The 17328-nt window shown below is 45.3% G+C and overlaps 1 protein-coding gene across 2 annotated transcripts in view; it reads left to right on the top strand.

Annotated features, from left to right (window-relative positions):
- The window catches only part of POLR3A (RNA polymerase III subunit A), a 113915-nt gene that overhangs the window by 36918 nt on the left and 59669 nt on the right, over positions 1-17328 (top strand). For both annotated transcript variants that reach the window (XM_077453972.1, XM_077453971.1), the window contains exons 11-12: positions 11651-11791; positions 12642-12711. In XM_077453972.1, coding sequence (XP_077310098.1) covers positions 11651-11791; positions 12642-12711 — 211 coding nt within the window. The remainder of the gene's footprint in view (positions 1-11650; positions 11792-12641; positions 12712-17328) is intronic.

Genomic DNA, 17328 nt, shown 5'->3' with positions numbered 1-17328 from the left:
TTGCTAGGAGTTCGCTGCCCATTAGATGTCTCCTGAAGCATTAAAGAAACCCTGGATCCATGAATATTTTCATGCTACTTACTCCACGTTCTCCAGAGGAGTTAATGTCCTTATTAGTAAGTCCCTTCTGTGCACTGCAGAGGCTGTGCAAACAGATCCTCAGGGGAAATATGTAATGGTGGTCTTGAATTTCTGGCATTAGTTTTATATACTAGTGGCCATTTACATTCCTTCCCCTTTTCTTACTCGCTTTTGCATACGGTATGAGAGAAGGTAACCTCAAACTCGCCTGCTAAATTGTTAATGGGTGAGTTTAATGCTGTTTTATCCCCTAATCTAGATAGACCTACTCCAGGGCAGCATGCTTTGGGCGGCCTGGTGTCCTGAGCTCTGGCAGCGGATCTTACTGAGATCTGACGGTTCAGACATCCCCCTAAAGGGGTACTCATTCTTTTCTCCGTCGCACCGGACGTCCTCCCACATAGACTCTTGGTTTTTGCCAACCCTGCTGTGCTGGCAGATGTGCAGGATGCCAGGTGGCTTGTCAGACCACTCTCCCCTGCAAGTTACTCATACCCGTAACAGCTCTGTGAGGCATCTAGGAGCTCAATGCATTTCACATTCAGATATTGTGGACCAGATGCCTCCCCTGGTGGAAGATTACTGGGGTTTGAAATGCACACTCATTGGTATGGGATGCTTTCAAGGCCATTACAAGGGGGTAATACATTTCTGCTATCGCTGCAGTCCACAAAAACCAGGCCTCTAGCTCTCAACATCTTCAATTACACATTGCTGCCCAATCACCCCCCTTAAAAATCACATTTTGTTGCTTTGCAGTAGAGCTGCACGATTCTGGCTAAAATGAGCATCGCATTTTTATTTATTTTTTTCCTTAGAAGATAGATCACGATTCTTACTGCGTAACATCATCTTTCACATTAAAACAAAAAAAAATTGCTAACTTTACTTTTTCATTTTCTTTTATTTATTGAAGTGTATTTTTTCCCAAAACATTGCATTTGAAAGACTGCTGGGCAAATACAGTGCTATATAAAATATTGCAGCAATTGCCAATATAGTTAGATAGATTCCAAGTAATTTTCTAGCAAAAAATGATTTTAACTTGAGAAAGAAGTGTCAGAAAAATATTTTAGACTTTAAGTGGTTAATCTGCCTGCATTTACACAGACTGCCCAGATTATTTGTTTACACAAGAATTTCTTTTTTTTTTTTTTTTTTTTTTTTTTTTTTTTTTTTTTATAAATTGTAATTTTTATTGAGAGAATTTTTTACAGAAAATGAAAAGATACAGAACTGCCAATATTCAAAGAAAATCTGGAGCATACCTTATTGGAGAGACTGATATAACCTCATGGTGACTACAGATATACAGTAGCAATGGAAGGATAAAAATAGATAACTAAAAGAAAACAAAGCAAAATAAAATGCAGAAAGGAAATAAACAACAGAAAAGTATTACGTAAAACCTTATGAAAATAAAAAGGCTGAGAGACAACACATATGTCGTAATGCAGGGGTTGGGGTCTTGAGCAGATGCTTCAATAACGTGATTAATATCTGACAAAAGAGGGCTACATACCACTATAAATTTCCACAGGAGGTAAGGTAAGCTTCAAATGGCCGTTGGGCCAGCAGAAACAGACTTGAAGTACCGACAAGATACAAAACATCGGGGAGCGAGAAGGTCAGGGAACACTAGGGGACGGACACCGACCGGGTGGCTAGGGGTACCAAGGGCACCTGTGGGAGCCCAAAATTCGAGGCATCCCAGGGGGCCCAGATCACGCCAAACCGGTCAATCCCATCCTCCACCATAGCCGTCAAATGTTCCATCCTGCGTATTTCCCCGACGGTTTGTATCAGCTGAGTCTGGGTTGGGGGCTGAGTAGACAACCAATTAGAGGGGATAGCGCTTTTAGCAGCAAGCAGCACATAGGAAGCTAATTTATTAGCCGCCTTCCCCAACTCCGGGAAGGGAAGGCCTAGGAGAAGGTGGACAGGATCCAATGGAATGGGGGTGTCAAAAATTTGCTGGAGCATGTGAGATACCATGGACCAGAAAGGAGTAATTAGAGCGCATTGCCAAAAGATATGATAATGCGTACCCTTGGTCCTCCCACACCTCCAGCACATGGGAGAAAGAGAGGCGTCATACCGATTAATAACCTCGGGGGTCCTATACCAGAACAGTAGGACTTTATATGCTGTCTCTCTCTGTGCCACACATCTGGAAATTTTAGAGGTGGAGGACCAAATTCTGGACCATTGCCGGAGAGTGATTTGTTGATTAAGGAGCTGCGTCCATTTGTCCATGTAGGAGTGGGATAGGGCAGTGAGAGGACCTCTGCTGGAGTATATGGTAAATACTAGAGATAAGCTTTGCTTGGTAGGGGCCCTGGGAGCAGAGCAGCTCAAAAGGCGTCGGTGTGGAGAGGGAGAGAGAGGGGGAAAGAGTTGAAAAGTAGTGAGTGATCTGGAGGTAGGAATACCGCATGTGGTTTGGGAGTTGACTGTCGGTTTGGAGGGCCGAAAAGGGCTTAAGTTTACGCGTGACAGGGTGAACGAAGTGGCGGAGTTGGAACAATCCCTCTTTAGCCCAGGGAAACATACGAACATGCGATAGACTGTCAGGAACTAAAGGATTAAACAGCACATTAGAGAGGGGGGGACAGGGTGATGACAATGCAAATTTGGAAGAGCAGAAACGCCACAGTCTAAGCGTGAACAACATGGGACCCAGGCAAAGATCCAGAAGCCCGGGGTCCCTCATTGTCCCCGGCGACCACGCCAAGGAGCAAGGATGGGTCGGATATAGGGAACCCATCTCAATCTCCGTCCAGCGATTCGGAGGTCTCAGGCAAGACCAAGACACTATCGGGCGCAAATGAGATGCCAGATAGTATTTGTAGACGTCCGGTGCACCCATGCCCCCCTGATCTTTGGGGGCAAAAACCACCGAACCAGCCACTCTATGGCCCCTGCCATTCCAAATAAATTTCAAGAACCAGCGCTTAAGCAACTTAATCTGTGACATCGGGATGGGGACAGGCAAGGTTTCAAAATAATATAACAGTTTTGGCATGATGGACATTTTCAGCACGTTAATTCGGCCTATCCAGGACAGGGGAAGGGAGGTCCATCGAGATAACATACTGTTGATAGACTTAAACAGAGGGATGTAATTGGTCGGGTAAAGGGCGGAGTAGGAAGTCGTTAGCTGAACCCCAAGATATTTGAGGGACGATGTGCACCATCGGTAGGGGAATGTATTTTGTAGACGCAGGAGTTCCTCCGGGGGAACATGGAGGGGGAGGGCCTCCGTCTTTGCCGTGTTGACCTTATAGCCCGACAGGGAACTAAATTGAGTGAGTAGGGCATGCAGGGAAGGGAGGGAAATGTGGGGACTGGTTAGAGTAAGGAGGACGTCATCCGCAAATAAAGATAATTTATACTCCCTTTGCCGCATGGGCACCCCCTTGATATCAGGGTGAGATCTGATAGCCTCTGCCAGGGGCTCTAGGCAGAGTATAAAGAGGAGCGGGGAGAGAGGGCAGCCCTGTCTCGTCTCGTTTGTCATAGGGAATGAGTGGGAGGTGAAGGACACTAATCGGACCTGGGAAGAGGGGTTGGAGTATAGGGATTGTAGCGCGGAGAGAAAGGGTCCCCGCAAGCCAAATCTAGTGAGGGCCGCGAACATGTAGGGCCAGCTTAACCGGTCAAACGCCTTTTGGGCGTCCAGACTGAGAATCAGGGCGGGGCGACGAACCCTGTTCAGCATGTCAATTAGGTCTATAGTTCGCCGGGTGTTGTCACCCGCATGCCTGGTTGGAACGAAGCCCACCTGGTCTCTGAGCTTCGTCAGGAATTGGGACAAACGGTTTGCAAGGATTTTTGTAAATAGTTTGTAGTCTGAATTTAAAAGGGCTATAGGTCTGTAGTTGTCTGGTAGGGTCGGGTCCTTGTCCTGTTTAGGAATGACCGTGATGGAGTGAAGAAAATGTTGCTGAGGTGACTTACCTAGAAGCAGCGAGTTATACAGGGTCACTAGATGAGGCGACAGGATGGGGAGGAAATGTTTGTAATAGGAGTATGGGAGGCCATCCGGACCTAGGGCTTTGTGGGAGGGGAGAGCCTTAATAGTGTTATACACCTCATCCTCTGTAACGGGTGCGTTTAGGATATGCAGATCCGAATCTGACAACTGGGGGAGTTTCAGGCCCGACATGAACTCCTCAAAAGCAGCCAAATCAAAAGTTGGATGTTGTGCGGGGGTTAGGCAATTATAGAGTTTGTTATAGAAGTCGCCAAACACCTGGGTCATTGTCTGGGGGCAGAAAGTGGGGGACCCGTCAGGGAGTTTGATGTGGTCCGGGAAGGCGTGATAAGGCCTAGGGTTAAGTCTAGAAACCAACATCCTGTGTGGCTTATTCGAGTACTCATAGAACTTCTGTTTAGCCCACAGGATTGATTTGTCTACGTGAGACATGTCTAGGGATTTAATACGGTTCCGCAGGCCCGTGACCGTGCGCAGCCGATCCACCGTGGGGGAGCGCAACAGAGCCCTTTCTGCTCTGTGAAGTTCTAGGAGCAAAGAAGTTTTCAAGAGAGCTGCATCTTTTTTCCTTCGAGAACCGAGAGCAATACATTGCCCCCGGAAGAAGGCCTTGTGGGCCTCCCAGAGGGTGGATGGGCTGGGCACGGAGCCCTTGTTCAGGAGAAAATATTCGGTCAGGGCCGCTTCGAGTTTAGCATTGGTTTCAGGGTGCTTGAGAAGGGACTTGTTGAGTCTCCAGTGACATTTCTTGGGGAAAGCAGCAGATAGGCATAAATCTAGAGTCAAGGGGGCATGGTCCGACCAGGTTATCGCACCCAGGTCAGAGGACACTGCGTGAGATATCAAGGGGGCCGTAATAAAAAAATAAGCGAGAGAACATCTTGTGAGGAGGGGAGTAAAATGAGTATTGCCTACCCGAGGGATGTTTCAGCCGCCAAGCGTCGAACAAGTGGTGTGTACGAATACGTTTCCTAAAGGAGGTAGCCAGGGTGTGAGAGGCCGGGGGAGGAGTGAGATTAAATAGAGATCGTCTGTCCCGGGCGGGAGAGAGCACAGCATTAAAGTCCCCCCCTAGAACTGTAAAGGGAGTAGAAAGCTTATGCAGACGTGCCAAGGCATCTGTGAGAAATTTCACCTGGCCTGAATTGGGGGCGTAGACGTTCATGATCGTCATAGGATTAGAGAGATAGGATCCCTGCAAAATAATATAACGACCATGAGGATCCACTTGAGAGGACCTAACCTGGAAAGGACATGAGTTTTTTATTAAAATTGCTACTCCAGCCTTCCCCAAGGGGTCCGATGCCACATAAGACACCGGAAAATGTTTAGATGCGAATCTAAAGGAGCCTCCGGCCCGGAAGTGCGTCTCTTGGACTAATATCACATCCGCGCCGGAGGCCCTAAACTCCCTCAAGGCCAGCCATCTCTTCCTGACGGAATTCAGGCCCTTTACGTTATAGGAGACCAGTTTCAAAGCCATGTCGCGTCGGGGCTGTCAGGCCAGTGAACATGCAGGTCAAAGGGCGGAGGCCCAGACACAACACGGCTCAAAAGGGGGCCAGGGAGGGGCCCCAACCCGCCTATCAGCACATTATAATTAAAACAGAGATATTGCTTACAATAGAGTTAGTTGCAACATGGAAAGAAACACCCAAAGACATATATAGACATAAAATGCACGTAACAGTTATCGGCAAATGGATCAGAGGAAAAACCCCAATAAAAGCAATAAAATCAGAGAAATAAAGGAAAAAAAAATAAAAAACAAAAAATAAGAATAAAAAATTAAAAATTTAAAATAAAAACCAAAACACCAAGAAGACATCAGAGCAATAATATGAAAAAAGGAAAACGCATATCAGTCCCCAAAAAAGGGGGTACGCGTGCAGGCCCAAAAAGGGGGCCACTGAACATAGTGATGCGGAGCAACCATAAGGCCAGGACAGCCTAAAAAAAACTAGAAAAATCAGATAAAAAAACCTGAGAGTCAAACCCCTCAGGGGTCCTTGGCCGCAGCCCAAGGACTTGGTGGGGAGCATGGCAGTTCCCAACATGAAAGGGGGTCCGTGACGTCCCGCCCCGACGATCCAGAGAGGTCGGTGGCGTAGTAAGGGCTCATCATGTCCTCCGTAACAAAGTCAGTAGCCGAGGGAAACAAACATAAACTGAAGTATAAAACGGAACCGTAGAAAAAACAGCCTAACTGGGATCTCTGAACTAGCGGTGGATCCACGCAGGGCCGAAAGCCAACTGTAGAGGCATACCTCACTCCACGGGGGGGGGGGGGGGGGACCGTCAAGGTCGCAACCCCCCATGTGAGGCAACAAAAAGGAAAAAAAAAAAGAATGAAGTGGGCAAATCCCGAGGGGACCCCGACAGGTCTTCAGGTGGGGGGTCTGGAGCGTTGGGGTGTGGAGTAGGCCCTTGATCCTCTTCCTCTCACTGGGGTCCAGATCCTGGGAGGAAGAGAGCTGTGTCTTGGGGTAGTCGGAGGAGCTTGGTCAAACTCTGCAGGGAGCGGGGAAAGGCCAAGCTTCTTGACGAAAGCCTCCCCCTCCTGGGGGTCCCGCAGGGTGTGCTGGGCCCCCTCCATGGTGACACTCAAACGGAAGGGAAAGCCCCAATAATAAGGGACCTTGAGCTCCTGAAGGTGGGATGTGATGGGTCTAAGAGCGACGCTTGGCCAATGTGATGGGAGAAAGGTCACTAAACAGTTGAATCTTATCCCCCTTGTACTCGATGCTGGACCTGTTGCGTGTAGCCTTGGTCAGGGCCTCCTTGCTTTCATAGAAGTGGAAACGCACCACTATATCCCGGGGCCTGGCCCCCGCCGGGGGTTTAGGAGCCAGGGACCTGTGGGCTCTGTCCAGGCGCCAGTCTATGTCCACTATGTCTGGGGCCAGAGTGTTGAAGAGGCCTAGAAGATACGGCCTGATGTTATTGTCAGCTATCTTCTCCGAAACACCGCGGATCCTGAGGTTTTGGCGTCGTTCCCTGTTCTCGAGATCCTCCTGTTGGAGTTGTAGCTTGGAGACGGAATTTTTAAGAGTAGCGTTTTCCTCTTCAAGGGCCTGCACATAATGCAGAGTCTCGTCAAATTTCGTTTCCAGGGTCGCCGTGCGTTCCCCTTGGGCATCTATTTCCCCCCTAAGTTCTCTGGAGATCCTCCCCATCTCCTGGGCTATGTCCCTGGTAACTTGCTGCGCCAGGGCCTGGAGCTTGAGATCCATCAATTCCGTTGTAAGGGCCTGCAGAGGGGGGGAAGGCGGGGGCTGTCGGGGTGACCGCTGCGAGGAATCCTCCGCCATAAGCGCACTGACATAGTCCTTCGGATCCCCCTGCGTGATCGGGGCCGGGGATGAGGGCCTAGTTAGAAAGCGATCCATATTGGAGGAGGGCTGCGGGAGACGATTCGCTGATCCCCGATTTTTTTATTTTATTTTTTTTCCCCCCATGAAGTGCCTGGGAGGGATGAGGAGGGTCGGAGGCTTGCCCCTGGATCAATCTTGTGCTAGCGTTAGCGTTACAGGGGCCGCGGATCGCGGGACGGGACCGGAACTCACGGATTAAACATCCGCCATCTTGGAGAGCCGCGCAGGCGACCTAGTAGAGATGTTTAAGGCATAAATCAGGTTGGTAGAAGGGCGAACGAAAGCCTTTGAGTGCAGTTGAAGGGCTTGGGTGGGCCAAGATGGCCGCCGGCTGGGCCAAGGCCTCAGACCCAAAGTGTGGGGGTGACCGTGGGGCAGGTAGAGGACCTTCCAGGGGAGCCCAGTCCCCGCTGTGGCGGGGTAATATGTCCTTTCCCCTGGGGACAGTAGTACTGGTGCTGTAGGGGAGCCAGACAGGAGATCCTGGGTGTAGCAAGATGGCCGCCGGAATACAGCTCACTAACCTCTGAGCTGATTGCTGCTCCTGTGTCCTCAAGCTCGGCTCCCGTCCTCCAGCGGGGGGCCCCGAGGGTCGAGCGGTGCTATGTGGTGCCGGGATGGCCGAAGGGCGGGCCGGATTCCGGCGGCCGCAGGGACTGAGTAGGTGGCAAGACGGCGGCGCCCGGCCTGTGGTGTAGGTCGCGGCCGTGGGCCGGTGTATGATGCCGAGACCGGCCAAATACCGCCACCGCCCGAAGGAGAGGTGTCCCGCAGGGGAGATGGGTGGTCCAGCGGGCTCCCAAATCGAATCCTGAGAGAGGATGGACCCGGATTGCGAGAGGCGCCAGCGGAGCTCCTCTCGAACCTACACAAGAATTTCTATCCCTTTGATCTAAGAAGTAACTGTTAGTTACAATGTTTCTTACAAAGTTCTAAATTTGGCAGATTGCCTGGGATGTTTTCTTTTGACAGCTGAGTGAGCAGATAATCTCTTCACTTGTTTATATGAAAGAATTGTCTACTGTCAGCAGGTGAGATCGTGGGGGGGGGCGGGGAGGTGAATCGAGATTGCTTTTTTTTTTAATTATTTTTTTAACGATTAATCGTGCAGCTCTACTTTGCAGCTTGAAGTGAAGACAGACCTTTTTTTCCAGGAGAAGGGTAGCTTTGTACGTTGATGACTTCTTCCTTCTTCCTTCTTCCTTCTTCCTTCTTCCTTCTTCCTTCTTCTTCTTCTTCTTCCCAGCCTGGCCTTACAGGGGGCCCTTCAGGGTTCTAAACGCCTTCTAAGAGGTCACAAGCCTCTGCATAAACTGGCCCAAATAACAAATTTTCCCCATAGACCCTGGGGCATGGCGGTTTTCCTTCCCTGATATGCCATTGCAGTGGGTAAACCAATTCCTGTACCTGGATGTTTTAATTTCCAGCTCCACCTCTGACTTTGTTGAACTAAACTTGCTGTCAATTCTTTCTGATGTCAAGGCAAAACTAAAAGCATGGTAGAATTTGCCATTGTCATTGAGTTAATCTTACTAAAATTTAAAATTTTTACCTAAATTCACTTATTTGTTTAGGAACTCCTAAATGGTTTTTCACTAAATTAAATCCAATCATTTTCTAACTTTGGGGACCTCGACCACCCCGTTTATAAATGGTCCACCTTAATGAGGCTTGACTCATAACGGGGCTTGGTCCTACCAGACTGCTTTAAGTATCTGGCTTCACAACTAGTTACCGCTTATTGGTGGCTCTGCCCGGACACTTCCAATACGGCCATAGTACTGGAGGCAACAGTGATGTTCTCCAATCTCTTCTCTTTCAGGGTGCCAAGGCCCCTTACTCTTTGATACCACCCATGCTCACCACTCTTAAGGTCTGGAGCGTGAGCTTGAAGGATAAGTTCACCTTTGGGAACATGTTACATGTTCCCTTTTTTTAGGGTGGATCATGTAACATGTTCCCAGTGCTGCAGCCACTGCCCTCTCTCCCTGTGGCAGCAGTATGGAAAGAAGTTTCTCATAATAGCTGTCACTTTTTAAAATCGGAGTGGTCATGCGGGGCGCCGCCCACAGGGTCACGTCATTCATTCACACAGCTTTTTGTGTGAATGAATTACTAGCCCCGGTATCCTTTGCCGTTTTCAGCTTGTTCTCAAGTAACTACCATGGTGCTTTGGAGCACCATGGTAGTTCATTGATTTGTTCCGGTCAGTGTATCTGCCTGTCTGTACGGGTTTACAGATATACTGACAGGTTTGCCGGAGACCTGCACGGCACCAGCGATATTTTGATAGCTGGTGTAATGCTTTACAGGCTCCAAAAAAATAAAAATAAATGCAATATTTTTTTTTTTTTTTTCCCCTGCAAAAAAATGTGCATTCGTTGTGGCTTTCTTTTTTTTTTTTTTTTTTTTCTAAAAGGTTAACTTATCCTTTTTAAGCTTTGAATCCCACACTTCAAAACAATTTTGCCCAAATGCCTCACTATGGCTGAACCTCTTTGCCTCATTTATATTCCCTGCCTGGACCCTCAAGCTTGGGCCAAATATAAAATTAAATTGCTCTTGCCTTTAGTTGATTAGGGCAGGTTGCTTCCCTTCCCTATTATCTGTACAAAATACAATGTCCCTGCAACATACTTGCCTGGATACTGGCAATTATCTCATGCTTTTGGTAGCAAATTTTCAAACTCATCTCATCAAATATGTCGGAGCTTGAATAAGTTGTAAGATCAGATTGTGTTGTCAAACCTATGTCCGTTCTGTATAATCATCTGTGTATGGACACTCTTACAGACCTGACCTCCCTCTGGAGTAGATGGCTGGCTGATACCATACCTTGATGGACACGACTGGTCAGACATCTGGGACTTCCCATTTAAACAACTCGTCTCCCTTAGGGAGAGACCTATCCAATTCAGAATAGGACACAGAGCATATTTCACCTCAATAACAGGGTTCATCCAAACTCTACTCCAAACTGTTGGAGCTGTCCCCATATGTCGGGAGATTTCACTCATATTTTCTGGGCCTGCCCTGCTATTGCCCAATATTGGGAGGCTGTACTCTATTTTCTGTTGGAACTGTCTACAGCAGATATTGTACTTGTAATCTGCACATGTGTTGTCTCCTGTGTGGGCATAGTTTTGTACCTATACTGTAAAATCAAACAGAATTTAAAAAAAAAAAGTTGCTTCTGCTAAATTTTTTTATTTTATTTTTTCCCAAGTAGGTATGAAATCTGTATTCCAGCTAAATTGATGCTTGAAATGAATTTTATAGAAATGTAAGCATTTTTTTGGGAAACTAAGTAATTTTAGAGGCTGACTAAATCTATGTATACTTTCTGCAAACTTTGAGCATAAAGCTGGGTGCACACACAGGCTGAAAATTGGACATAAAAGGGTGGTTTGGAATGGTCCAACTTTCAGCTTGCGTGTACAGCTGTCTGTTCTACAGAAGCCATCTGCTGCTAAATGGGCATGCTGGAAAACCAGCATCCAACCAGCATCTGATCAGCTCTGTCAGCCAATGGCTGCAAACATTGATCAGTGTGTTCTGGAGGTGGGGAGGGGGGAGAACACAGGCACAGTAGGGGAGATCGCTGCACTAACATTGCATGTGTTAGTACAGCAATCTCTTTATTTATTTTTATTTTTTTCCTTTTCAGCCCACTGAGTTGAATGAAAAATAAACTTCTAGTGTTTGCCCAGCATTAGCCTCCAGCTTTGCCTACAGGGTCACCTGTAGATGAATATGAGGCTCCCTGTCTCTCAGTTCTTCTCCGTTGTCAACCTGTCACATGCTTTCCAAGGGGGAAATTAAAAGCAGCTGGACTGACACATTGAACAGACATGGCCTGCTCTTGTCCTCTTTAGCAAATTCACCATAAGGTATACCATACAGCTGTTACTGGGGTAGACTGGAAGTGGCATAAAAATGCTGCAGGAGATGAGCAGCAATAAAATGTAACTGAGGATTTAAAAAGTGAAAAATCGCGGGCGCTTATGACATTTGATGCTTTGTTTTTATGTCCTTCATATGTATGGATTTGTGATTCGTCTATATAAAAAGTACCACCATCACATCTATCGTGTGACCTTGATGCCAATTCAGACATTTTTGGTGTACTAAATTGAGTAATTTTGTTTTTAGAATAAGTATTTTAAATGCTTGTGTATTTTTCACATTTTCTCCACAGGCCAGGGTGAAACCGCACAGAACTTTCCGTTTCAATGAATGTGTCTGCACACCCTACAATGCTGATTTTGATGGTGATGAAATGAATCTACATCTCCCTCAGACTGAAGAAGCCAAGGCAGAGGCTTATGTGTTGATGGGGGTAAGTGCTTTTATGCAGAACAATGCTATCAATGTAAACTGCTGACTTTTCCTACAAAGATAAGTTGATCATTTCCTTTCTGTGTTCAAAAAACAGGGTGCTTGTTCACTAAAAATGGCTTAGGCTTAATGGAACAGCCAGATAGGTATTTTTAAATTTCTTAAATCTCTCTGCAAAATAAATTTAACAGGATTTCTTTCTTTGTTGAACTATTGCAAAACCTAGCAGTGAAAGTTGGCATTATGACTTTATACCAGCTTATTTGTATTCTGGGCTGCTGTTGGGTAAGCTAGCAATATTTGATTACCACATTGGCTTTACATGCCAAGACTTTCAAGATGGGTATCAGACTAATACAGTAGTCCAGGTAACATGGAGTCTTTAAGACACTCTTCCCTACAGCTTTGTCTTCTACACCCAACAGTGCAATCTCCCTGCCATAATTCATGACTGTTTTGTCCATTTGTGACCATATACACAATCTGATCTTTACCCTTTTGACCCCTCTGTTTCCTGCTTGAGCCTTCTTTAGTAGAATAGGTTCAGGTAAAAATATGGAGGCTGCCGCCACTAATTTTAGTTTTTAAAGGTGCAAGATCATGCTGAACCTGGCTTCACTATCAAGCATATGCAGGTTTGCAGTTCTAACTTGTCAGGTTTCATTTACTGTGTTTTTTCAGGGTATTGGCTCATAAGGTAGGTAAATAAAGGATTGCAATAATACTTGAGCCTGCATCATTTTCTCAATCTCTGCTCCCAACTTTCTGTCCAGACAGGTTCAATGTAAAATCTTAAAAAAAATAAATAAATAAATAAACTTACAATTCTCCCTTGTTTTTGTTTATTGCAGACTAAAGCCAATCTTGTGACACCACGTAATGGGGAGCCACTGATTGCTGCAATTCAGGACTTTCTTACAGGTACATGTAGTAAAAGGGCCTTAAAGTAATTGTAAGGTCGTCTTCCTTTTTTTTTATTTCTTATGACAAACATGTTATACATTACCTGCTCTGTGCAGTGGATTTGCACAGGGCAGCCCCGATCCTCCTCTCTGTGAATTGACTCCATTGAGAGCCGGTCAGTCTACTGTCATGCGAATTGGATGTAGAGAAACTTCCGCATCCAATTTGCATAAGTGTGAACCCAGCCTTAAAGAAAAAGGCTATAAAAGCAGATTAGTGGTTGCAGTTTTCAGGGTCACCTGAGCTTTAAGGGGGAAATTGAAAAAAAATTATAATTTCAAGTTCAGTAGATTTTGATTGTTTTCTATGTATTCAGGGTTTCCTGGGACTTCAAATAGGAGCCACCAACACAGCTTTGAAGTAGAGCTGCACGATTAATCGCTAAGAATCTAAATCGCAATCTTTTTCCCTTCCCAATCTTCAAAACAGCATGTTGTGATTCTTTATAACAAATGCAGAGTTCTCACAGCTGGAAAACAAAAAATAAAATAAAAAATCCAGACAGCCTGCCAAGTTTTATCACAACACATGAATAAGTAGAAACAAAGTATCTTTTCATTCTTTCATCAAAGGAAAGAACTGAATGAGGAAAGTTTAACCATTTTTAAAGAGGTGTTCCCATTATTAAATTTTTTTTTTTTTTTTTTTTTTTTTTAAGTCAGCAGCTACAAATACTGCAGCTTCTGACTTTTAATAATCGGACACTTACCTGTCCCAGGGTCCAGCGATACGGGGGAACCAAGCCCCGCTCGTCATGTCACATGTCCCAGATGATTGACAAGAGGGATGGTGCAGAGCTGAACCCTTCCTGCGCCGAGAGGAAGTTACTTCAAGAGCTCAGGCACTGAAGGAGGCAGACTACGAGGGACCCCCTAGCAACAGCTATTTAGAGGTGAGTAAAAAAAATTTTTTCAAAATTTTTTATTTTTTTTGGCACATTGTTTTTTTTTTTGGTCGGTGGAACACCAATTTAAAGCCTAAACTTTTTCTGACATTTGTTGCTTACAAGTAAAAATCATTACTTTCCGCTAGAAAATGACTTGCTTATATAATTATATTATTTCTATTTTAGCAGAGACCCTAGAGAATAAAATTGTGGTTGTTGCAATATTTTATGTCACACCATATTTGCGCAGCGGTCTTTGAAATGCATTTTTTTTTAAATACGCTTCAATGAAAAAAAAATCTAAACAGTAAAGTTAGCCCTATTTACAGTTTTTTTATTTTTGTATAATGTGAAAGATGTTACACCGTGAGAATTGAGAGAATCGTGATCTTTATTTTAAGCAAAAAAAAAAATTGTGATTCTCATTTTAACTAAAACCGTACAGCTCTACTTTGAAGGTTATGCCCTGTATCTATTTTCTCTGACCTAGATGTTGGCACTATACAAATCCTGTATTATAATAATGAAGTACTGTAAACGAAAGCTCTCACACTGGTGCATAGCCTTGTGTGTTTTATATACACTGAACATACTTTACAATGTGTGGACAAAAAATAGAAGCACTACATGATCAAGGAAGTGATTTTTAAGCAAAAACACTTATAAGCACAGTTGTAGTGAGTATTACTCGACGGTCATGTTCCTCCTATGTTCTGATAAATAGGCTTTGAACACAACAGGAAGAAATTAGCAGAGTTCCAGAGCCCAAACCGTATGTGCCTGAACTGAAGTTGGAAGCAGTCCAAACAACTGCATATTTTAAGCTGGAATTGCACATTTGTGTTTCATTAAGCACACCTTAAGGCTGGATTCACACCTATGCAGATTTGCACTACAGAACGTGTTCCATAGGAAACCATGGTAAATGGACTGTAGTGCAAATCTGCAAAAAACACTAAAACTGCATAGGTATGAATGCAGCCTACATTGGCTATTAAGATTATCTGCATTGAAGAGTTTTTTTTCTTAAAGCTTTATGTTAAAATAAATTTCCACGCAAAAAATTATACTCGCCTAGGTGGATGCTGCATCTGTCCCCGCTGCCTCTGCACTGAGAACTGGACGATCAAACATCGCTGATCACTCAGTTCTCCTCTCAGTCTCGGCTCTCTGCTCAGAGCGATCAGCTACAGGCTCTCTGCTCTAACCCTTCAGCCTTCCTGGAGAGCTGGGCTGTGGAGGGGGCGGGAGTAGCTGGCTCAGTCCACCAGTGGCTCTCTAGGCTAGCTGCTGGTTTAGTGAGTGAATGACTTTGGCAGACAGTGGACTTTAGCCTGCTGTCAGATGAAAGCAGGTCAAAGGAGTGCAGAACGAACCATTGGAGAAGTAGGGCCAAAAGCGATTATGCCATTTTCTTCTTTTTAAATGTGTTTTTTGTCCACAGGCGAAATCTAAAAAATGGTTTCTCTTTTCATAATGTACGTTCCACTGCGCTGTGAGGCATTCTAATTCATTGCAGTTCGTTTAACTTCGGTTATATTCAGCTGCATGTTCAGTTTCATCCATTGGGCCTATTGGAAACAATAGATTTTATCTTTTCATTGCGCTGGACCTGCAGTAAGCAACACAGCTCAACGCACGTGGTGTGAATGCACTTTGTCAGCACGTACTAGGATTGGGAAAACTATATTGGCAAAGAGTGAGGCCCTGTTCAAACTTGCCTGCATGCTAAACTGAAGTGGTTTAGAGTGCAGACGGCAGACTTTTTGGGCTGAAGTTTTATGTGGCAGGGGGTGGAGTGATGTGTATATGGGTTTCTTTTTTTCTTGTCACACTTTCTTATTTGTCCTTCCTCTTCTTCGTCTTCTTCCTCCGTCGTCTTCGTCTTCTTCCGTCGTCTTCGTCTTCTTCCGTCGTCTTCGTCTTCTTCCGTCGTCTTCGTCTTCTTCCGTCGTCTTCGTCTTCCTCAGTCGTCTTCGTCTTCCTCCGTCTTCCTCCGTCGTCTTCGTCTTCCTCCGTCGTCTTCGTCTTCCTCCGTCGTCTTCGTCTTCCTCCGTCGTCTTCGTCTTCCTCTTCTTCCTCCGTCGTCATATACGTTAAGCATTGCACAAGCGGCTCTTGAGCTCATTCACAATTTTTTTTTTTTTTTTTTTTTCATTTTTTTTTTTTTTTCGTTGCATGCCCAAAAGCTTAGCACCTCTAATCTTGACAATTTTTAATTAATTTTTTTTTTAAGCTGGTCCACCTTTATGGGTTTTTTTTAAGGAGATTTGCACACGGGTCATGTGAGCATGTTACGTTGCCAACATGTGACATGTACCTTGTTAAAATTATGTAAAGACTCTTGCTCCTTTTTTAAAGCCTAAAAGAGCATGGTCGCACCGATTAGGACAGTGCCATTGATGGCAGTTGCCGCCGATTTGACATGTCAAATCGCATGTCAAAACGCTCCAGTGTGACTCAGGGCAAAAAGCTACTTTCCTGGTGCCTTCATGGCAGCATACGCATGTTTTGTGTGTATGCTGCCATGGATGTGCAACAGGAAAAAAAAATTATGGAAAGGTAAGTACCGTATTCAATTTTCCATTTTAGAGCAGTGGTTCTCGGCCTCAGTCCTCAAGTATCCCCAACCTGCAAAGATGGCCTGGGGGGGGGGGGGGGCGGCGGGGTACTTAAGGACAGGGTTGGGAACCACTGATATAGAGCACTGAGCAAAAATCTAGCTCAAGACAATCCTATTCGAATTGTGGGCATTGGGGGAAACCAAGTGAGTGTTATATCCCCCTGCTTGTCTTTTTAGGTAGGACTTTGTGTCTCTTTTCTGAAAATTGGCTTCACTCCCTACCAATGTCTTTCCTTGGGGACACACTGGTCAATCTAACTAGTGTCTCTATTAGGCAAATTGCTCTCTGCTGTGTACACCCCAAATTATTTGGTATTTTGGACTCTGGGGTTTATTTACTAAAGGCAAAACCACTCTGCGCTACAAATGGATTGAAAGTGCACTTAGATTTACAGCGACTGCACTTGTAATGCAGAGTGGATTTGCCTTTAGTAAATAAATCCCAAAGGCCAAAAAAAACTAATAATTTGGGGTGTACACAGCAAAGGGCTAGAGTGCAATTTGTCTGATCTTAATGGGGACACTAGTTAGATTGTCCCCAAGGAAAGACATTGGTAGGGTTTCTGACTTCTTGTTTTAGCTATGTGACAGGAAGTGAATACATTTTGAAGGAGTAACTGGCAAAATTTGGGAGGTGTCTGCACCCTATCAGGAGTGCAGACATCCCCTAAAACGGGCAAGACTTCTAATCCCTCTGCACGCTATCCCCATGCAAATACAAATTTCATTTAGTCTCCTCTCTCCTCTCTCCTCTCCCCCCCCCCCCCCCCCCCAGCAGAGAGAAGTTGGGTAGATGCCACACGCCCAATTCTGAAGGCATAATTGTCGCGCACAGGGTTCTTTAAACTACGGCCCTCCAGTTGTTCAAGAACTACAATTCCCATCATGCGTAGTCAGGTCTATGAATGTCAGAGTTTTATAATGCCTCATGGGATGTTTAGTTCCGTAACAGCTGGAGAGCTGTAGTTTGAAGATTTCTGATCACTCTAGCATGTCTTGAAAAAAGGTTTGTTCTCATGTGCCTTGTATAATGCCCAAAAAATAACACTAGGAAAATACAAATGGG

This window comes from Lithobates pipiens, unplaced genomic scaffold (assembly GCF_037356315.1).
Source record: "Lithobates pipiens isolate NorthernLeopardFrog02 unplaced genomic scaffold, aLitPip1_a1.2 Scaffold_25, whole genome shotgun sequence".
NCBI classification, from domain to species: Eukaryota; Metazoa; Chordata; class Amphibia; order Anura; family Ranidae; genus Lithobates; species Lithobates pipiens.
The sequence above is the reverse complement of the archived record's forward strand: the minus strand, read 5'-3'. Positions and strand labels throughout refer to the sequence as shown.